The following is a 24323-nucleotide window of genomic DNA, read 5'->3' as shown; positions in this document are numbered from 1 at the left end:
TAAGGTCTAATTCAGGATAAACTGTTTAAATGCACCTTTGATATCCCGCTCACAAGTATCCCTGTTCCCATGAATAAACATATTCTTAATTAGCCCAGGGACAGCAGTACCATTTTTTTACATGGGGTGCGGGGGAAAAAAAGTTAAGCCTCTATTTTTCTGCTTATAATTTCTGAAATTATGTAGGCTATTTGTTAGTCAACTTGTCTATAATTAGATACAGTACATGCAGTTTATCTTCTGTCATTACTTGATGCTCTACAACAGGGATCATCAACTAGATTCAGTCACGGGACAATTTTTTCTTGAGCGGATGGTTATGGGGCCAGAACATAATTACAAATAATTTGTAGACTGCAAATTGACTGCAGGAAGCCTAAACATATATAATATTTGACTAAAACATAATAATTTCAAACCTTGCTTTATACGATCACATATCTCTCTATTATGTGTGGGAATACTTTGGAACAGATTTCCAAATAAAGAATCTGTGGGAGCTGATTTGTCTTATGTCCAATAATATACATTTTTTTCTCCGAAAACTTGGGGAGCCAAATAAAATCACCAGCGGACCAAATTCGTTCCGTGGCCCGCCAATTGGGGAACAATGCTCTAGAATACTAAATAAAGCCTTGCTCACTAGAATGCTGTCATAAATCGATAAATTAATGCATTATCAACAACCTAGTTAACATCGGTAAAGTTCTCTCTTTCATTTCTGCTTCTCTCCTGGAGCAAAAGACAGTTAGGGACCAGGGAGATCTTCAGTGCAACATTTCCAAATTATATCAGTTTGTTGACCGGTTTTAAGGAAATTAAAATCTGTGAAAACGATCCAACATGTTTCTGATAGTATTTCACTTTTAATCTTGAATGCATATTTTGCGGTTAAATGTGAAATACTTTCAGCTTTTATGTTGCTGAAAAAAATTGCACGTTTAGGATACACAACACGGTCCCTAAGCGCATGTTCACATTTTTTTAAAGAAGAAAGAAATTAATCTCATTTCTCCACGCCTGTTCCCGAGACAAAATTAACATTTGGTCTATAATTTTACAACACTTAATTCTGCAGGAATTAATATTATAATAGGCTATGTGAGGCCTACAATCAATGTCCAGACTTCAGTCAGTATTCCAACTATAACTGTTTCCATCTGACCAAAAACAACAGTAAATGGGATAATATGTTTACATGCCACAGTATCTCATCTAATATCAGCATATCCCAGGCATCTTATTCAGACTTCTCAAAACCGGGATACAAACATATTCAGGTTATTTTAAACAGGAAATTATGTTTATATGCATCAACTCAAAAACAGAATACTTGAGTATTCCGAATAATAACCGGATATTGGTGTGCATGTAAACGTGGTCATTGTTCCTCTAGCAGTTGTAGTTTTACAGTATAGTATGGGTATGTGAGGTCAATTGATGTGCCCTTGGTGAAACACCTTAGGGTGTGGTGACTGGACCAATTACATTTGAGAAATAATCTGAGGGTGAGCATGTCATCTTTCATTCAATGAGTGGGGTGCTTCCATCAGTAATGTTTCATAGTGTAGCCTAACGTGGGTTGAGTAAACTGTGCCTGATAGATGAGTGAATCTTAGCACTTTGGTTTTGGATTAGGTCCAGTGGCGATTTTAGCATGTAAATCTTGGTGGGGCAAACAAAAACAAAAAAATGTGGGATGCATGCCAGCAAAGCACGACACAACACGACACTAAACAATACATTAATTGCACTATAACAGTGACAAACAGTGCCAACAAACTGTTAGGGCCTACATAAATCTGTCCCATCACTGCTATTATAGCAATTTTTTTCCCCAAGTTCCCAGTTGTCTTCAACTCACCGAAGTCAGATTTCACAAGATCTGAATTAAGAGTCGTTTTGAGCACTGCAGAAATCATGCTGGATTGACAGCATGGCCAATGTTGAATGTTTATCATTTTAAGTTTGGAAAGGAGACCCTTAAACCCAGACTTGGGACCACAGAGTCACTCCACTGAATAGCGGGCTAGTGATTGCTTTGCAATGCTTGCAGTGAGCCACTGATTCCTTCCAAACCACTCAATGTTGAATATGCGATTTCAAACTTGTTGTGTAATGTTTATGTCCAACGGCTGACGAGCACCGATATATTATCTATAATTTCTCTTCATATGACAAGGATTAAAAGGGATTTGCCAGTAGATTGTCGACTTGATTCATGATAATGACTGCATGCTAAGATTTTGAAACTATGATGTTTAGATGATCAGTCCAATCAAAGCTACATTAGATATAACGGGATTTGACGTCATTTTATCTGTGGCCAATGACCTTGAGCCTTCTTGGATGGGCACTTCCAATGTAACTCTAAGGCAGCGCCCAAGGGGCTTAGATTTGGCAGTGACTTAGTGTCCCCATGAGTGGAAAAACACTGAGCCAATCACAGTGCAACTAGAGAACATTACCAACCCCTACGCTTCGTATTTTCTGCTGGCTGCCCCACCACCACAGAAAGCACTGAGCTTGGCTGAAACACCTGCATTTTGGAGCTGCTTTACTCAAGAAAGCAAAAAAGAGACCATATTTGTTTGCGGCCCTGAATGATGGGTCGCCACTGATTAGGTCACTTCTTCTCTGAGCCGGAGACAGACAATTATGTAAAGAAACTGCTGCATTACCCAGACATATCACTCTTGTAACATTTCCCACAGCCTGGTAAACCTGGAACATGGAGAGTGGAGATGGTAATGTGCCATTGAGCAGACGCTTTATTCCAAAGTGACATACAGTCATGCGTGCACTGCATACATTTTTATGTATGGATGTATGTACTGTATGGATGTATGTACTGTATGGATGTATGTACTGTATGGATAGCCCCGGGAATCAAACCTACAATCCTGCCGTTGCAAGTGCCATACAGTTTTACACACTAGCTCAGGTTCCTTGTACAGTCAGTGAAGCAATACACAGAAGCATGGAAAATGACAGGTTTTCGCTTTCCAGGACCGCCCAAGGAAGGTGATATTGGTGTCCTCTGAACGAACATCAGACTCCACTCACATAGTCAGTGCTGTACACTGACCTTTTTTTTGCAAGGAGCACGTGTGCATCTATGTTGAAAAATGTAGGCGCACAAAAATACATTTAGGAGCATAATGCAAAATAATTTAGGTAATAAAGCTAGGTGCACTGTGTTCCTAAATAAAAATGACAAGTCGCACATCAAAATATTAGGCGCATTGCAAGTCAAATTGATGCACTGTAGAGCAGTTAGATGGATGACGTAATGGTAACCCTTAAATGCAATGCCCTGCAGTAACCATACATAATGTAGTACAGAACATGAACAAAGCGATTAGGCCTGGCTCGCAGTCGGCGTTAGATGGGGTTGAGGCTCTGTGCAGGCCAGTCAAATTTCTCGACAAACCATTTCTGTATGGACCTCACTTTGTGCACGGGAGCACTGTCATGCTGAAATAGGAAAGGGCCTTTCCCAAACTGCTGCCACAAAGTTGGAAGCACATAATCGCCTAGAATGTCATGGTATGCTGTAGTGTTAAGATTTCCCTTCATTGGTACTAAGGGGCCTAGCTCGAACCATGAAAAACAGCACCAGACCATTATTCCTCCTCCACCAAACTTTACAGTTGGCACTATGCATTGCGGCAGGTAGCATTCTCCTGGCATCTGCCAAACCCAGATTTGTCCGTCGGACTGTCATCACTCCAGGGAACGCATTTCCACTGCAAGGTGATCTTAGGCATGTGTGTGGCTGCCCGGCCATGGAAACCCATTTCACGAAGGTCCTAACGAACTAGTGCTGATGTTGCTTCCAGAGGCAGTTTGGAACTCGGTAGTGAGTGTTGAAACAGAGGACAGATGATTTTACGCTCTATGCGCTTCAGCACTCAGCAGTCCCGTTCTGTGAGCTTGTGTGGCCTACCACTTCACAGCTGAGCCGTTGTTGTGCCTAGGTGTTTCCACTTCACAATGACAGCACTTACAGTTGACTGGGGCAGCTCTAGACATTCGACGAACTGACTTGGAAAGGTGGCATTCTATGACAGTGTCATGTTGAAAGTCACTGAGCTCTTCAGTAAGGCCATTCTACTGCCAATGTTTGTGTATGGAGATCACATGTCTGTGTGCTCGATTTTATACACCTGTCAGCAACGGGTGTGGCTGAAAATGTCGAATCCACTAATTTGAATGGGTGTCCACATACACATTTTTTATGAAATAATACTCACAAAACTTTCCGAAGTAGACGGCAAAACAAGCCATTTATTGAAATAATGCAAAATAAATGAAAGTGAACACAATTCATTGCCTTCATTTTGAAGTACTGAGTACCAAAACAATTCCAACTCCAATATACTGAACATGTACACTACCGTTCAAAAGTTTGGGGTCACTTGTCCATTAAAATTACATCAAATTGATTAGAAATACAGTGTAGACATTGTTAATGTTGTAAATGACTATAGTAGCTGGAAACGGCTGATTTTTAATGGAATATCTACATAGGCGTACAGAGGCCCATTATCAGCAACCATCACTCCTGTGTTCCAATGGCACGTTGTGTTAGCTAATCCAAGTTTATCATTTTAAAAAGGATAATTGATCACTAGAAAACTCCTTTGAAAACTGTTGTGTTAATTTAAAGAAGCATTAAAACTGGCCTTTAGACTAGTTGAGTATCTGGAGCATCAGTATTTGTGGGTTCGATTACAGGCTCAAAATGGCCAGAAACAAAGCACTTTCTTCTGAAACTCATCAGTCTATTCTTGTTCTGAGAAATGAAGGCTATTTCAACAGTTTTCAGCTGTGCTAACAATTGCAATTTTCTAATGATCAATTAGCCTTTTAAAATGATAAACTTGGATTAGCTAACACAACGTGCCATTGGAACACAGGAGTGATGGTTGCTGATAATGGGCCTCTGTACGCCTATGTAGATATTCCATTAAAAATCAGCCGTTTCCAGATACAATAGTCATTTACAACATTAACCATGTCTACACTGTATTTCTGATCAATTTTATGTTATTTTAATGTACAAAAATGTTTTGCTTTTCTTTCAAAAACAAGGACATTTGTAAGTGACCCCAAACTTTTGAACGGTAGTGTATGTCATCATAACGTCGTAAAAATTTGATCATGAACTGGGTTTGACGCAGTCTCACAGTCAAGCCAAGAGAGAAGACTGAACAATGTAGTAAGTTAGCTTAACAGGCGCCCTCTGACAAACATCTAACAGTTTTGAAATTATATACATTTTCTTACAGCATTTACACATATCTTTAAAAAAAGCAAGTACCACAAAATCAAACTGCCAATGAGAATGTTATGGACAACAAACTAAACAGAAGCAAAAACCACATAATGCTGAATGATTTCATGATGCTGCCTGAATGCTATCACCATAGTAACACTGAAAAAGGGGATAAATATGGGGTTTCCCTGGGAAGGGGGCAGGGTCTGGAATGTACCAAACAAACTCTCCTGGTACCAAAGGGGTGAAGCAGGTTTGGACTGTACCATGCTTTCGCAGCCCTTTTTTCAAGGAAGTTTTTTTCTATAGACACTCAAAGCTCAGAATTATCAGACTAAAGACTGGTTACACACTGAAGCGCTGCATTCACACCCATATGGCTTCCAGGCTCAGTGTTGTTCAGAAAGAAAGGACATTAAGAAGACATCTAAAAAGAGCTGGCGTCATTGAGCTGGTCTAAACAGACAGAAAGCATAACAATGAGAGAGAGCTGTACTGCTCGAAGAGACGGAACTGAACTGCTGCCATCTTGAAAAAGGCAATATTTCCTAAATCTGTTGCTTTAGCTGGAGGCCGCCGTGGCGGGTGGGTGGGAGGAGCCATGCAGATTCAGAGGACAACAAACACTGAACGCAATAGCGACCGCAAGATCCATCCAAGGGCGTCTTGCCAGTCAATACTTTGACATTCAGAGATTGAGTGTCCAAAGACCTTCATTCCATAGGAAGTATTTTTTTGTTTTGTTGCAAGGACCATCTAATAGTTTGTTTCTTCTCTTTTAGACATGAGACACTTTCTGCGACTCGCGCGCCTGTTTGATGCTGTACAGCCATTTGATGACACGGGCGTTTCGTTCCACGGCCGAGATTCCGTACGGCACGCGTTCGCTCACGTCTTCCTCCTCGTCCGTCATGTCCTCGTTGCTATGCCGTGATTGGTCACAGTCCGAGCTGATCATGCTAGCGCTGCGGAAGTTGAGGGAGATTATGTCGGAGTTGGCTCGGGCAAAGCTCTCCACGCCCACACTCTCCAGCTCCTCAGGGTCCAGCCCACAGTAGTTAAAGAAGCGTTCCACGTCGGCGCCTGCCCGCGCATACCGGTCACTCAGGTCCGACTTGGAGCGGTGCAGAGAGGGCCGGCGGGCCAACGAGCTCCCCAACTCTAGCTCCAACTGCTCATCTGGGATGGCAGAGGAGGGCGGAGGAGGCTCCCTCTCAGGGGACTGAGGGGCATTATCGCAGAGGGGGGCCAGGACTTTGGTACTGGGCTTGGGGGGTAAGGGAGGTGCGGAGCTGCTGCTGCTTCGGGCCGCCCTTAGAGGCTTACCGTTGCACAGCCTGCGGATGTCGGAGGAGCTGTGGGAGGCATGGAGGGGTGAGTGATTGCCCTCGCCCCGCTCCTCCAGCAGCCGGCGGCTGAGGTTCAGGTTCCCCCCCTGGGGGCTCTGTCGGCCAGGTGCAGGCGGAGGCACCTTGAGGGACTTGGCGACGGAACGGAGGCTGGTGGGCTCAGTGCAGTCTGTGGTGGGTGTGGGGGTGGAGCGGTGGGGGGCCAAGCTCCTGGCCCCAGGTTTTAGAGTAGCGCTCTTAGCGTGGCCCTCAGAGACCGAGCCGGAGCTATTCAGGAGGTTCTTGAGGATCTCCAGGTTAAGGTTCTCCCGTTTGCTGGTGGTGGCGCACGTGTCCGACTTGGAGTTGTTATTGAATGTCTTGAGGGCCACCCCACCACAACCGCCACCATTCGCCCCTCTCTTGGCCACTGCGGGGCAGACAGGTGGCTTGGCCAGCAGCTGGGGCTTGACAGGCTCCTGCTTGGCGTTGATGACCTCCTGGCTTTTCACGTACTTGGACTTGTCCGCCTCCAACCGCTCCACGGCGCTCAGCCGCTTAGGGTTGGTCTCCACCTGGCGCCGGAAGTACTCGGGTCCCTTGTTGAGTATGCGCAGGGGGACAGCGGAGACAAAGGCCGCCCCAGGGCCGGTGGGTTTGCTATCTGCCAGCGACGGCAGGGTCTCGGTGGGCATGTCTGGATGGCTCGGGGTGGCCACCGTGGCTGACGTGGGGGGTGGCTCTGCTGCTGCTGCGCGTAGGGCAGCCTGCAGACACGCACATAAAGCCAGGCGAGCGGAGAATGGGAGCAGTCTCCACTGGCCTTCAGCAGCCAGGTCTCATCCCCACAGAGCATCAATCAGCCCTTACTGCTGCCCTGATCCTACTGCCCCACAGCTTGCCTGCCTTAGGGTGGAGGGGAGAGGGGAGTGAGAAGGCAGAGCAGTGGTCCGGAACAGTAGGCCCAGTGACTGAAGGATTGTGGGAAGGATCAGCCTCTTCTCCCCTCCTTTGTTCGCCCGACTGGAGGCAGCAGATCTGAAACACAGACGGACCAATTGCGTTAGGAGATCAGGTGACATCAGGTCATAACAACAACATGAAGAGCTGGGACACATGCATTTACTTGTCTGTTGAGGGGAACACTATATAAAAACACACACACAAAGGAATACATGCAGATGCAAGCACACACACAGAAATATGGTGTTAGTCAAAGGAAGAAAGACTGAGTAGAAAAGCACACAGTACATTTTGCTCTAACATCAGAAGAGTTATGAAGGATAAGATGTCTGTCAGTGAGAGGAGTCAGACTATTCCAACTCACTCTTCTCTCTCTCCTCCTCTGCCTCAGACAGACACACACGAGAAAGTGCTGACACTGCCACCAGTGGTGTGCTTTTTTTCACCACACACACACACACACACACACACACACACACGGCCAGAAAGACAGAAAGGGAATGACAGAGAAGGAGAGCGAGAGTGTAGAGTGAAATAGAGAGTGCAGTGAAGTATAGAGTGAAGCACTCAGCCTTGACCAGAACCTCAGGGAACTTCACAGAAAAAATAATGAAGTGGAATTTTGGGCTGTCATAAATAAAAAATCATTACAGGACAGGGACAGGACAGGGAAATTGCAGTGACAAACCAGTTTTATAGCCCCACCGTATGTGTATGTGTGTCTGCTTTGATCTTGAGGCAGCGCTGCCTGTGACACGTCACACATTACTGAGGGAGAGGAGTCTGGGGGAGCGATGGCGGAGCAGACACCTGGACTGCCTCAGTCAAACCAAAAACACACCCTAATGTCTGGCTTACTACAGATAAGAGTAGACTAATGAGTTCCTTTTAAAGGGACAATTTGTAGTTTACTTTGTCATTTTCAAGTGGTGGCACTGCCTGGACGGGGGGTGTGATGGGGTCATGGATCAGGGCAAATCTAACCATTTGTTGTGGGTTTTGCTTTTGTTTCTGGATTGAACGGGGTTGTGGTACCTCAATTTGCTACTATGGAAATGTAATTATCAGAGGCACCTTTGGATGCTACTGTTTTTAATTTGTGAATCCCCTCAATCACTGAAATGAGGGTTGTTACTACAACAAAATGTAATCACCATCTGCAAACAACATGTGACTTTCTCCACACCCACACTCATCATATCAGTAATAATTGTTTCATATACACATGCCTGAATCCAATATCTCCAACTTTATCCACCCGAATCACTAATTATACTTGTTTTTTCATAATCAAAATAATGCCACAAACGAGATGGGGTGAGAGGTGACTAGATTGAGATCCAAAGCCTCACTCCCAATCCCCCCTGTCGTACAGCATAGAAACACACTACTAGTTTATATCCTGACCCGTCACACACAAAAAGACCTGAGGCGAGCCTGCTTCCCTCTATTTAGTAATATAATCACATTAGGGGTCTGGGGACTCCCACAGCAATCTGCAAAGGAATATTTACATAATTCAATCGAGCAATGACAGACTCCCAGCTCCAGCCGAAACACAGCAGTGGCCACGGGGTAACCGTGGGGACCCATTTCATCATCTAAAGATAAGACACTCCAGGAGAATAAACCAAACCATTGTAGTCCCTAGTGGTTAATACGGAGGGACAGTGTTTCCCCTTATTATAAATTAGGAGGGCTACCTTGCCCATTGACCCCGCTTACATTTTTCTTCAATGGAATACATTTGTTTGGTTAGCCCCGGATGCAGATTCGGGGGCCTCTGCAACACGCCTACATGAAAATACATAGGGGAAACACTGCAGGGTCATCCACAGAAGGACGTCTGAATGAACAGAAACTCTCCCAGGCCCCATTTCCTCCATAGATATGGTCACGGCTAGACCTTAGAGCTAAAGGACCCAGTAGATTGCCTATATTATAATGTAAACATGAGAGGATTATATGACTATGAATGTTATGGGAGACAGAGGACTGTGTAAAACAGCATGACAAAAGGAAACTCTCATTAGAAGTGGGTGGGTCAGTGGCAGGGCCCATACATATGAGGCCGCAGTCTGCCACCACACTGTCTGCAGTCACACACACACACACACACACACACACACCACCATACCGTAATTAAGGAGCAGGAGGGGGTCAGAACCAGTACTATACACAGTAATACCAGTAAATACCAGACTCTCCTCAAGCCAATACAAATGACTATAATCACCTCTGGACTACAGTCTTAACCCCCCTCTCACAATACCCTTACCCACCCCCCTCAACAGGGCTATGCCAACCAACCAGCTGTGGGGGCCTTTTGTCCCGTCTGCCCTGCAACACTCGTTGTTTGGTGCAGGGTTGTTTGGTGGGGGGGTTGTAAGAGTGAGTTTGTAGTGTATGTATATGATGTCAGCACAGAGTTCAGTAGTTTTTCACCTGACATTCAACCAGAGAATGGATGATATAATACACATGTTTACAGTCAGTGACCTACAGTTTTGATTCAATTACTCAAAGCAAAAGTCACTAAGTCAGATAAGTCCACACACACCTCATTCTCTCTCCCCCTCTTCCTCGGTCTGAGGAAGCCGATTCCTCCTAATAAATACCATTTGCCATGTCTTTCTCCTTAACAGACTACCTCTTTATTAGACGTATATTCTCCATGGATCTTATAAAGATTTTTTATTTCACCTTTATTTAACTAGGTAGGCCAGTTGAGAACCAGTTCTCATTTACAACTGCGACCTGGCCAAGATAAAGCAAAGCAGTTTGACACATACAACAACACAGAGTTACACATGGGATAAACAAACAATAGACAAATATGTATACAGTGTGCGCAAATGAAGTAAGGCAATAAATAGACAATAGTAGCGAAGTAATTACGATTTAGCAAATTAACACTGGAGTGATCGATGTGCAGATGATGTGCAAGTAGAAATAATGGTGTGCAAAAGAGCAAAAAAAGTAAATAAAAACAATATGGGGATGAGGTAGGTAGTTTAATGGGCCATTTACAGATGGGCTGTGTACAGCTGCAGCGATCGGTGAGCTGCTTTAAGCTGATGCTTAAAGTTAGTGAGGGAGATAAGTCTCCAACTTCAGTTACTTTTGCAAATCGTTCCAGTCATTGGAAGCAGAGAACTGGAAGGAAAGGCGGTCAAAGGAGGTGTTGGCTTTGGGGATGACCAGTGAAATATACCGTCTGGAGCGCGTGCTACGGGTGGGTGTTGCTATGGTGACCAGTGAGCTAAGATAAGGCGGAGCGTTACCTAGCAAAGACTTATAGATGACCTGGAGCCAGTGGGTTTGGCGACGAATATGAAACGAGGGCCAGCCAACGAGAGCATACAAGTCGCAGTGGTGGGTAGTATATGGGGCTTTGGTGACAAAACGTATGGCACTGTGATAGACAGCATCCAATTTGCTGAGTAGAGGGTTGGAGGCTATTTTGTGGTGACATCACCGAAGTCAAGGATCGGTAGGATAGTCAGTTTTAAGAGGGTATGTTTGGCGGCATACTTTCTTTTTTTTCTATTGTGTTATTGACTGTACGCTTGTTTATTCCATGTGTAACTCTGTGTTGTTGTTTGTGTCGCACTGGTTTGCTTTATCTTGGCCAGGTCGCAGTTGTAAATGAGAACTTGTTCTCAACTAGCCTACCTGGTTAAATAAAGGTGGAATAACTAAAAAATAAATATTTTAAAAAACATTGCAACAAACAAGGCTTTGTTGCGAAATAAGAAGCTGATTCTAGATTTAACTTTGGATTGAAGATACTTAATGTGAGTCTTGAAGGAGAGTTTACAGTCTAGCCAGACACCTAGGTATTTTTAGTTGTCCACATATTCTAAGTCAGAACTGTCCAGAGTAGTGATGCTAGTGGGTGGGTGGGTGCGGGCAGCGATTAGTTGAAGAGCATGCATTTAATTTTACTAGCATTTAAGAGCAGTTGGAATCCACGGAAGGAGAGTTGTATGAAGCTGAAGCTCGTTTGGAGGTTTGTTAACACAGTGTCCAAAGAAGGGCCAGATGTATACAGAATGGTGTTGTCTGCGTAGAGGTAGATCTGAGAATCGCCAGCCACAAGAGCGACATCATTGATATGTACAGAGAAAAGAGTTGGCCCGAGAATTGAACCCTGAGCACCCTCATAGAGACTGCCAGAGGTCCGGACAACAGGCCCTCCGATTTGACACACTTAACTCTGTCTGAGAAGTAGTTGGTGAACCAGGCGAGGCAGTCATTAGAGAAACCAAAGCTGTTGAGTCTGCTGATAAGAATACGGTGATGGACAGAGTCGAGAGCCTTGGCCAGGTCGATGAATACGGCTGCACAGTATTGTCTTTTATCGATGGCGGTTATGATATCGTTTAGGACCTTGAGTGTGACTGAGGTGCACCCGTGACCAGCTCGGAAACCAGATTGCATAGCGGAGAAGGTACGGTGGGTTTCGAAATCTGTTTGCTCACTTGGCTTTCGAAGACCTTAAAAAGGCAGGGCAGAATGGATATAGGTCTGTAACAGTTTGGGTCTAGAGTGTCGCCCCCTTTGAAGAGGGGGATGACTGCGGCCGCTTACCAATCTTTAGGAATCTCAGACGACACGAAAGAGAGGTTGAACAGACTAGTCATAGGGGTTGCAACAATGGAGGCAGATCATTTTAGCAAGAGAGGGTCCAGACCGTCTAGCCCAGCTGATTTGTAGGGATCCAGATTTTGCAGCTCTTTCAGAACATCAGCTATCTGGATTTGGATGAAGGAGAAGAGGGGGGGGGGGGGGGGTGCAGAGCTGTTGGCCGGGGGGGTTGATCAACACAGGAGATGCATAGTGTCCTTTGGCCAGAATGAGCACATCCATAACAGCGGAGTATGTTTGGAATGTTCGACCCAACAAAATCCTTCATTCTCATAACCACATTAGCCTAACATTCCATTCTCTTCCTTAAAAATAAATCAAAGGCCAACAGAAAAACACCACATCAGCTGAGAGCTCAAATTCATTGCTGGGTCTGGGAGGCAGACAATCCTTTTGTTTTCTCAACCCCAGGCCCCAAACACATGATGGTCAGTGTGTTACGTACTAGGCAGTAAGTAGGCACCCAGACATTTGGTGATGACTGAACGGACATGGCTAGGGGCCCATGTTCAGTTAAATAATGGTATTGTTGCGACAAATTGAGACAGAATAAGAACTACGTACAGTATAGCTGAATGACCAATGCAGCATGTAGAGAGAGAAGTACTGCACATGCAAAATCAAAACTCATTACAAACTACAATGAAGTCCACAATGTTGGATCAGCTTTGAGCCGCACAACGGGGGTTGGATCAGCTTTGAGCCATCGCTAATTCTCAAGACTCAGATGTTTGCAAACCCCCAAATAACGACAGTCTCTGAGTGTTGAGTCATTCAACTGGCGGTTGACTTTAATAGGGTTTGCAAATCTACTATCTGCCAAGGTCTTGTACACAAATCTGCAACAGACAGGAGAAGATTCAGAGCCACAATATGTCAGGTTGCCATGTGTCATTGTAAACTCATGGTTCATTCACTATAATGAAAAGAGACCCTGTGATACCTATAGCATGTCTCCTAATTTCCCCCAAATGGTTCTGTGTGTTTACAGATTTCCTCCATCCTTCCAGATATTGGTTGAGACTGAATATGTGCTTGCACCACATCTCCCTGGGGGATGGAGCCCATTCCCTCTCATCTCTGTGTGTGGTTCTCTGAACATGGTTAAAACCATCTCTATCTGCATGTTGTTACCACAAGAAACACGCCACTCCCAGGTTTCTCCTCTCAGGGGGATTGAAGGGGGCTGGTCTTTGGGGATGGTAGTTTGGGGATGGCTGCAGGCCCAGAGAGGTGCTTTTGGATGGGCTCACCCCTTTTACATGAAGGAGTGTAGAAGAGTGGGTAAGATTTTAGGCCAGAGATTTTGGGGTAGCAGAGAATATAAAATAATACCTTTATTTCCCCAAAAACATTGTGCAACACACTGTAGGAACTACTTTAGAGTTACTATGTACAATGTGCATACAGTCTATTGCGGTACAAAAGGGGACTGCGATCTAAAGCAATGTTATCTAATAAAGGCAAGGGAAAACATGTAATATCTACTGAAGGAAGAATACGGCAAGGACTCAGTGACAAATGTTTCAATTCATCTACTGTTGAAATAGTTTGTTTTCAATGCACATTCATTCACAACAATAGTTGTCCAAAACAGTAATAATAAAATGAAAATGAAATGTGAGTGCACTCATATCAGATCCTCCCACGATGTACCAGTCAAACGTCCCTCTTAAAATGAGGCGACGATGATGATTCTAGAAGCTGTAGATGAGGCTCTATTAGATGGCAAAGTAGTTTGTAGAAAATGGCGGTAGATGGCGCTGTTGCTGTAGAATCAGAATGGAGTGCACACATCAAAAAGGGGAGCACAAAACCAGGATTCTCCATTCACAAATGTCAAAGGAAGAGACATTCCAATTCCCTTCTGGTTCATCACACTGATCATCTAAGCACTCGATTCTCCTTTAGTAGTAAACATATACTTTACAACTTTCTAGGTTTCTTTCTGCTTCAACGTTGGTCTGCACTCTCTCCAAAAGCAAGATGGGAAAAAGCTTGAGATCAAAGTGACAGTAAAAGATGTTCAGACTCTAGGGGTCGCCCACAAACTCCCAACACTGTCTTTATGTGAAAAACTCAAGAATTGCAGCGACAGTTAACTGCCAATACTTTCCAATGTCAATACAAGGCTTGGAAGATCTGTTACTCTGAGGAGATATGGAGATATTGACAGCAGCCAGCGCTGTGTCTTCAGCCAAAAGACAATACAATAGATCTGTTACAGAATAGGTCTGCTGTACCTGTACACTTCAGCTATCCCGTTACATCTTGACCATCCCACCGTGTAAATAAACCGAACATTTTTCAGTCGGAAAACTGATTAGAATAAAATATTAATTTTACGCAACAGGAAAATTATTTTGGACTGAATGTAAGTCTATTGAATTTTATACTATTTGGAAGAACAGAGAGAAACTGTAAAAGCGTTTGTTGGTCCGAAACCGCCAGTTTTTCCATTAGAGGTTATTTGCGCCGATACGACTGTACAAGCAGGCCTGTGTTACTTATTTTGGATGGTGAGAATCAATATTTATGGTACAGGAATTAGTCAGTGAAGTCTCTGTGTTAATCTGTGATCCCAGGCAAACGGATGCAAAGGGCATCAGGACAGACAGGCAGGGTTTCCTATAGAGATAGAATGACAGAGATAGAAACACACAAACACCGTAGTCTCTATTAGTACAAGAAAAACACACACACACTCAGACCCATTTTAAACTTAGTCTCATGTGGTGCTCAGGCTTGGTCCCACAAACAAAGGCTTTATATAGCATGCATAGAGTCTTCATTTAAACTCCACGGATGTTTAACAACCTGATTCAACAGATCATCAAGTCCTTGCCTAGATGTGTTAGTGGTGAGCTACAACCATAGATGTGTTAGTGGTGAGCTACAACCATAGATGTGTTACTGGTGAGCTACAACCATAGATGCTACTGTGTGAGAGAGATTGTCAGTATTCTCACACACACACAAACCTCCCCTCTCCTCCACACACTTACACATTCACAGTGGGTGGACACACACACACACTCCGTAAATGTGATCCCAACATCAGCAAGCCTAACGGCTGCCGACAAATATTGCTAATGGGATTGGAGAGGGAGGCTGTTTTGGGACAGTTATGTTCAACACAGACACTTCATTACAATGCTGTTGCCTGCCTGCACATCACCTTATCCAGCTCAGTTCATGCAAGCAGTTATGTTCAACACAGACACTTCATTACAATGCTGTTGCCTGCCTGCACATCACCTTATCCAGCTCAGTTCATGCAAGCAGTTATGTTTATTTACTAGAAGAACTGGGGGGGTACAGGGCTTTTGGAAAGTATTCAGACCCCTTGACTTTTCCACTTTGTTACGTTACAGTCTTAATCTAAAATGTGTTAAATTGTCCCCCCCCCCCCCCATCAATCTACACACAATACCCCATAATGACAAAGCAAAAACAAGTTTTAGAAAGTTTAGCAAATGTTTAAAAAAATAAGTTTTGTTGAAATATCACATAAGTATTCAGACCCTTCACTCATTACTTTCTTGAAGCACCTTTGGCAGCGATTACAGTCTCGAGTCCTCTTGGGTATGATGCTAAAAGCTTGGCACACCTGTATTTGGGGAGTTTCTCCCATTATTCTCTGCATATCCTCTCAAGCACTGTCAGGTTGGATGGGGAGCGTGCGTCGCTGCACAGCTATTTTCAGGTCTCTCCAGAGATGTTCGATTGGGCTCTGCCTGGGCCACTCAAGGACATTTAGAGACTTGTCCGGAAGCCATTCCTGGTTGTCCTTCTGGAAGGTTCTCCCATCTCCACAGAGGAACTCTGGAGCTCTGTCAGAGTGACCACCGGGTTCTTGGTCACCTCCCTGGCCAAGGCCCTTCTCCCACGATTGCTCAGTTTGGCCGAGCAGCCAGCTCTAGCAAGAGTCTTGGTAGTTCCAAACTTCTTCCATTTAAGGATGGAGGCCACTGTGTTCTTGGGGCCTTCAATGCTGCAGAATTTTTTGGGTACTTTGGCCCAGATCTGTGCTTGACACAATCCTGTCTCGGAGCTCTACGGACAATTACTTTGACCTCATGGCCTGTTTTTTGCTATGACATGTTCTGTCAACTGTGGGACCTTATATGTGTGCCTTTCCAAATCCTGTCCAATCAATTGAATTTACCACAGGTCGACTCCAATCAAGTTGTAGAAACATCAAGGATGATCAATGGAAACAGGATGCACCTGAGCTTAATTTCAAGTCTCATAGCAAAGGGTCTGAATACTTATGTAAATAAGGTATTTCTGTTTTTTTTGCAAAAATGTCTACAATGCTTTGTCATTATGGGGTATTGTGAGTAGATTGAGAATTTGTATTTATTTAATACTTTTTTTAGAATAAAGATGTAATGTAACAAAATGTGGAACAAGCGCTCCACTATAGCAATCTCCCAAATCAACCATGACTAACCTGTAACAATGAGGCAGATTCAGTTCCTTATAGCCAGAAATATGGCTCTGAACTAAATTACTGCAATGAAGCCGGTTAGTTATTACAATAAGAAAAAAATAATACTGGATATTCTACTTATTCATAACTTATTTACTTTAGTTTCACATGGAAGTCTTTTGAGAGAATACAATTCAAATTAACAGACGTGGCATCGGCTATTTTGTTGACAAATAAGCCTAATAAGAAACACTTTTTCAAATTGGCTGCAAATGAAGTAGGCTAAAGCTTTTTTAAATCTGTTCTCTCAATTTGTAAGAGTACGGGGGCATAGCCTCATAATATCGGTTCTTCTTCCCTCATAAAAAACAGCAGATTATCTCATACACTGCGGAGAGCACAGCCTCCACACGATGAGCCTCAGCATCCCACGATGCAGCAGTGTAGGCAGGGATATTTATAAACAGGGTTCCTGGCAGACCACGCACACACGTGCGCCTGCTTGAGTCGCTAACCCGCCTGACTTCGCCTCTCTCCCCCTCCCTCCCAGCATGCTGTGCGTTTCAGTGGTGTTAATTATGGTCACGCCACAGAGAACAGGGGGAAAACAGGAGAGTAGTCCTCCCATCTTCTTCCTGGCACCACCTCCACAAAAACAGCTCCTCAGCCTCCGTCCTTTAAAAGTAGGACAGTTGGAGTCATAGGAGAAATAAAGAGGCTGAATAACATCCTTTGATGTAGGAAAGCAGTTTCAGGATCTGTTTCCCAAACATAAAGACCATGACCAATGGCCTCCCAAGTGGCGCAGTGGTCTAAGACACTGCATCGCCTGATGTGCCACTAGAGATTCTGGGTTCGAGTCCAGGCTCTGTCGCAGCCGGGAGACCCATGGGGCAGGGCACAATTGGCCCAGCGTCGTCCGGGTTAGAGGAGGGTTTGGCCGGCAGGGATGTCCTTGTCCCGTTGCGCACTAGCGACTCCTGTGGCGGACAGGGCGCAATGCATGCTGACAAGGTCGCCAGGTGTACGGTGTTTTCTCCGACATATTGGTGCGGCTGGCTTCTGGGTTAAGTGAGCATTGTGTCAAGAATCAGTGCGGCTTGGTTGGATTGTGTTTCGAAGGACACATGAAGCTCGACCTTCGCCTCTCCCGAGTCCGTACGGGAGTTGGAGCGATGAGGCAAGACCAATTAGATACCACAAAATTGGGGAGAAAAACTAACAAAAGACCATGACCATTAGAGGGCATAATGAAACTGGCCCCAGCCTCAGTGCATGCCGTCTGTTATGCTAGAGCTGAATTCTTAACGACTTTGACCCTCTGCTGTTTAGCTACACATAACATAGCCTATTTGTCTAATGGGCTGCCAGTTACACTAACTCTCTGCCCACTGTGATCACTTAATCGAGGATAGATCTGATCTAGGCCAAAATGACTGTTCACACAGACTCCACTAAAGGTTACTGTTACACTGTTTAGTACTGTTTAGTACTGAGTAAAGCTTTTGGTTCACCGCAGCACCTAAGCACCTAATCATTGTCTTGACAGTACTGGTTCAAAACCACAATTAGTTGAGTCAGGTGTTTAGGGTTCTGGGCTGGAACAAAGGATGTTGCACTACATACAACATATGGCCAGAATCATTGGCTTCCTCTGTTCCCTGTTCTAAACACTGCAGGTAGAAGATAGTAGGCCCACCTTCTCAAATCCTAACCTAACATAGAACTGACTTAGATCAGTAGCATCCTACCCTGTTCTTAACAGCTTGCCTTCTCATAGTTGTGATACATCCATCCTGTTCTTAGCAGAGATAGTCACAGTTGTGATACATTATCTATCGTTTGTTTACTAACACCAGCAGAAGCAGGAGCGAGGTGGGCGTGTTTGAGAGGCCCTGCTTCTTGGCACAGTGGGGGATCAGTATATTGCTCTGTCAGCTATACCAGCTTACAGTACTGATACTAGCTTACAGTACAGATAGACAGGGAAGCTGTCCCAGCCATAGATAGAACACTGTCTCAGCTGAAAGCAGATGCATCTCAAATGCAAGATAATTCGGCTGGCTAAAAGGAGAACATAAGTTCCAATCGGCCTCGGTGTCTAACAGTGGAAAATCATCACCACCAGTGAGTGATGAACTTAGTCCACTTGTGTTTTCCTCTGTCCTGACATTATCTTGAACACATTGGAATAACATTTGGGTCTGTCTTTCTTCTTCTGCAGAAGACTGCTGCTACCTTGCTGCCTGTTAGCTTAGCTGCTTGTTGGCCTTGGTGCTAGAGTGGAAAAACACTGTTGCACTGAAGTAATGAAAACATTTGGGATGATGCTCCTCTGTTCAGCAGTGCTAGGCCTAGATAGTTACAGTACTTCAGGGATTGGCAGGATAGGGTGTGTACTGGGAGAAAGGAATGAGGTCTGTTCAGGATCTCTGAAGAAATGTAAATCACAACTACTTTGAAGGTGTTTAGACGAAGAGGCGAACAGATACGGTTTAAGGGCTGATGGACAACTTTATCCCTGGATCCTGTATTTTTAGTTCGGGAGACAGGTGGAGTATGTTAGTGGTTGGATTTGGTAGATTTGTTCCTTTTAATGGTTTTGATCAAAGGGGAGAATGTCATGTTTCAGAGGTGAACATTTTAGTTTGAATAGGCACCAAATCTCCAGTCATTAACATTGTTTTGAATACAACAATACCAGGCTGTAGAATATAATCAAGGCTACTGAACCGGCGGTCAAGGAATGCTTTCTATGTATGTCATCTATAATAGTTTGTTTTGTAATTCTACTGCACTGAATAAGCTCGAAAGCCATTAGTTCCTTTCCTATCCTAGGCTTGGACGCTTCAAAGCTAAGCTTTTCTAAGTGAAGTTGCTTATATTCCTATTAGCTTGGCTACTCGCTGCAGCAGTGTCTGATCTCTCTGTCAGACAGACTGGCAGCATCAGAATAGAGTCCTCCACACAACAGACAGGGGAGTGTTTAGACTGCAGAGAAAGGGGAAGGTGCTGTGTGTGTGTAGTGCTGAGTAAGGCCTACTCCCATTGGAGGAACTAAACTCCCATCATCATTCAGCTGGAAACGTCCATCTGACTTTGAGACTCTTTTTACTTAGTAAGTGAAAAAAATCAAGGTAGGCTTGGTCTGCTGTACTACAGTAGTCAATAGTAAAAATCACACCGTCATGCATGAACATGAAATTCATGCAGCCTTGATCAGAATCTTGTGACAAACATATAATCTTTCTTTCATCCTTTTTCTATAATCACAAAATATTCTCATTTGTTTTCACAAATCTGGAGCAGAGAGGAGTAGCGCTGTTTGCTGCCTGTTTCAGTGCAACAAGACCGGCCCAAACTCCTCGAAACATGCTGCACACACACACACACACACTCTCTTGGAGAAGGGGCTAGCTAAGCTGAATAAATACACACAAGCCATCAAAATAAGACAGCTCTGGCATGGAAACAGTGGTCTTATTGAACCAAACCTTGATACATGCATGATGTGGCGTATACTCTAACATGAGACCAGTCAGAGTCACATGTCTAAGGACATTTAAAGAGGAACAACATGCTAAACAAAATATTAGGTTTAGTTCAGTCAACAATGAAATAGCGGCAGGTAAAATCATCAAATGGTTCAATCCATAAGCAATTACTCAAATGGTGCTAAGTCATTACATTACATCATTTATAATACTAAAATAAACAACCAAGATAAAGCCTCAATGAATTTCCATTACACAGCCTCAGCCACTGTAGAAGTGCTGCAGCAGTATTAAGTAATACTCCCCATCCCACACACACACACAAACACACCACAGTACTTAAAACATAGCAGCACCCTCCGAAAAGCTCTTAGGGTTCTGAATCTACAAGCTTCCAGTGCTGAAATATACACACAAACAGCCACTTGACACACGGCCTGGAAACAGGCTCCCACTCAGACATGATAGCACACACTTGAATTAAAACAGCCATACCATTTACATTTTAGTAATTTACAAGAACAATTAGGGTTAAGTTCCTTGCTCAAGGGCATCAACAGCTAGTCAGCGCAGGGATTTGAATCAGCAACCTTTTGGTTAGTGGCCCAACACACGTAACCACTAGGCTATCTGCCTAACTCAGGGTTGTGGCCCAGTATCTGGTTACCGACCACCACACACTCACACTTACCACCGCCGCTTTCTGCTGAATACTTTATGCTGACCTTTAAAACAAAGTCACCCCCTTCACCTCCCTCTTCCTCTTCCTCCCCTTTCCTGCCCACGGTTTCCCCGCAGGTATCGAGATGGACCGCCTGCAACAGCAGCGAGGACCCGCAGTGTCAGGATTAGAGCACTGGGGGGGGGCGGTCCACCTGTCAGACTGTGACTGGCCACTGACACCTGCAGCACCAGGCAGACACATGACGCTGAGATCTTAAAAGACTACAGGCTGCAGCACAGCCCCTCTCTCACCCCTGGCTTTCTCCTCCTCATTTAGTTCCAGGTCTTCAGTGGACCGTTCCGATAGTCTGGTGGGGTGAGGGGGGTGCAGCACCAGTACTATACATTTATAAATGGAATCCTCAGGAGACGACGTGAAGCAGCCATTCTTAATAACGCTGTCGAGAGGACAGACACAATGAACTCGGTCCAGCCCCGTGGACAGGGAGCCTGTGTGTGTTTAGGCTAGCCAGCCCAGACATAATGGCGACGGATACGGTGTCTGCCTGCCATGACCTCATGAAGCAGTGAATGCTAGTGTAACAGCACTCCTAAGTGTGTGTGTGTGCATGGAAGTGAGATCGTGAAAGATACTGAATGTAGGCTATTTGTCTACGTAAAATATTTGTTCTCCTTTTAAGATTTTAATTTTGCAGTGACCGAAATGAAAAGTTCTGAGTCATTGCACTGGTTCAAGTATGCCCAGAACACCTGTCTTAGACTCTCCCTAATCGTAACCATAGCTGGTTCAAGTCCAGAACACCTGTCTTAGACTCTCCCTAATCGTCACCATAGCTGGTTCAAGTCCAGAACACCTGTCTTAGACTCTCCCTAATCGTCACCATAGCTGGTTCATTATTAGCATAAAGTACTGGGTAACCTTCTTTGCAACAAAGGACGTACAGGACCACAGGAAAATAACCATGTGTATTAAGATCCAATACAGCCACCTCTTTGTGAGGTAGGCCTAAATTATTGCCCTCAACTGGAGGCCCTTGCAGGCCAATTATCTTCTCATATAAAACATGTGTTTAGTCTGATCAATCAAATGCATGATGATTAATCCATCATCTAAACCAGCACAGACACTACGCAATAAAATAGGACAATGATGCCTTGTTTGTATTCCACTAGCTAGTATTACCTCTAACTGTCTGCTTTTATTTCTAAGGACACTAAAGGATAGAGGGATGTCTCCTGACCTTCAACAGTTGTACTGAGCCACAATGAAATCAAGATAGACCAGACACTGGCAGACAGTATTCAAACAAACTGGTATCTAGAAGTTGAAAGGGTATGAGAAAATAACACTTCACTTCAGCAAACTACATTTGGATACATCATTCAACAACAGGCTATGGAGTAAAATAAATAAGTTGACTGCATGATTGTCAATTTCATGCACTTTCTTGCAATGTTGGAGGAATTGCTATTTTACCTTAAACCAGGGATTTTCTGTTTAAATTGAACAGGGCCATGAGACACTGACATACTTGGAAAGGGACTTGAGGCGTAGCCATAGATACTATTGGACGGTAGACTAGTCAAAGGGAAAGACAGACCTGTGTAGGGTCTAGATCAATTGCAAAATAATCTGCTCTACTAGCCTATATCAAAATGAAAATGTTCAACACTGTCAAACTATGTGCCACATCTTACTAGGAAAAAATAAACATCCCTAACAGGTTGTTTTCCTAACACTTTGCCTGATACAAGAAACAAGCAAATTAGCATACAAACTTACTGCTTAAGCAGATCTTCCTAGCAGCCCAAACATTGAAGTACTTTCCAGAGCTGGAAAAAGAGAATCACGGTCCAGAATGGGAGCATTTTACAACCCTAACAGTTTAACTACACGTAGGAAAATAACTGAGTAGAACATGAGCTAACCTGCTTTCAGACCCCATTAGCCTAATACAGTGTGATCTACCTGGGGCCTTAATCACAGCTCTACATCCTGCCTAATGAAAATGCTAGTACTGCTAGCCAAACCATGTGGCAAGACCCTTACGGCAAGACTAAGACTCTTGTAACCACACCTTGAAGCTGGATTCCCTAATGGTGAAACTGACCATTTGCGATATTACAACAAAGAAGTTACTGCAAACAAACAGTTTCTTTAAAATGTATAAAGCCCTTTTTACATCAGCAGATGTCACAAAGTGCTTATACAGAAACTCAGCCTAAAACAATGCAGAAGCACGGTGGCTAGGAAAAGCTCCTAGGAAGAAACCTAGAGGAACAAGTTCTGAGGGGAGGCCAGTCCTCTTCTGGCTTTGCCCAGTGGAGATAAGAATACATGGTCATTAAGGCCAGATCGTTCTTCAAGATCATCATTGCATGCATGATAATACAGGAGAATATGTACTGCATTTTTTAACTTGACGCTCCCCAGAACTCCCAGTCTTTGCTTCGTCAACAAAGCAAAAACAATGGGTGACAGTGGCGCTGTTTCCACCTACTGCGGATTCCATCATTAACCAAGTCAACACAGAAAAGCAAAAGTAACTTACTCTGTATTTTCAGTATGGAAAGTATAAGATCACTTGGACATTCTGCAAATGTGCACAGGAGAGAAATAATCTCAGTGCTTCCCTCAACACAGATTAGGCCAATGGCTCTCAGGGTAATGATCTCTCCAAAGTGGGATGATGAAGGGTTAACAACATTACAAAGGCCAAAGCTTGACCCTGTCCACAGGTAAAGTCTGAGGAACACAACCTAATTCGCTAACACCTAGACTATAGAACACTCAGACCAGATAATGGTGTTGCCAACCGAGCTAAGAAGCACAATGCAAAACGCGTTCTATTTATACTGGCAAAGAAAGCATGGTTCATCTGAAACCAACTGGTGTGGGCAAATATATTTCAGAAATAACAAAGACTGACGTTCACTCAGGGTAAAAGCTGTCCATAGGCAGAGATCTAGCAGCAACTGACCTTCCCTAAATCCTATCCTGAAACATTTTGGGGGTAAATGCAATCAGTGTCTGTAGGAGAAACTGCATCCTACTTCTAACAGACATTGGTTAAAGCCTTACTACACTAACTGACTATGAGAGACAACCAGATCGACCAAAGTTCAAAAACTATTAGGCCCTAGCTTGTCATTACAGAGTTGTTTAACAAAAATGATAAGTAAATATTAACTTCAACAGGATTAACTTGGACAGGACTTGGTTATTGAGGTGAGTATTAACCTGGACAGGGCCTAGTTATTGAGGTGAGTATTAACTTGGACAGGACCTGGTTATTGAGGTGAGTATTAACCTGGACAGGACCTGGTTATTGAGGTGAGTATTAACCTGGACAGGACCTGGTTATTGAGGTGAGTATTAACCTGGACAGGACCTGGTTATTGAGGTATTAACTTGGACAGGACCTGGTTATTGAGGTGAGTATTAACTTGGACAGGTTCTGGTTATTGAGGTGAGTATTAACTTGGAC

The 24323-nt window shown here is 44.0% G+C and overlaps 1 protein-coding gene across 1 annotated transcript in view; it reads right to left on the bottom strand.

The window, feature by feature from the left end:
- Positions 1–4261: 4261 nt before the first annotated feature.
- The window catches only part of LOC110508826 (protein FAM110B), a 41121-nt gene continuing 21059 nt past the window's right edge, over positions 4262–24323 (bottom strand). The window contains exon 2 of the mRNA XM_021589666.3: positions 4262–7647. Coding sequence (XP_021445341.2) covers positions 6060–7304 — 1245 coding nt within the window. The 5' untranslated portion in view covers positions 7305–7647 and the 3' untranslated portion in view covers positions 4262–6059. The remainder of the gene's footprint in view (positions 7648–24323) is intronic.

Source organism: Oncorhynchus mykiss, chromosome 28 (genome assembly GCF_057628025.1).
Source record: "Oncorhynchus mykiss isolate SJ-2025 chromosome 28, ASM5762802v1, whole genome shotgun sequence".
Lineage (NCBI taxonomy): Eukaryota > Metazoa > Chordata > Actinopteri > Salmoniformes > Salmonidae > Oncorhynchus > Oncorhynchus mykiss.
The sequence above is the reverse complement of the archived record's forward strand: the minus strand, read 5'-3'. Positions and strand labels throughout refer to the sequence as shown.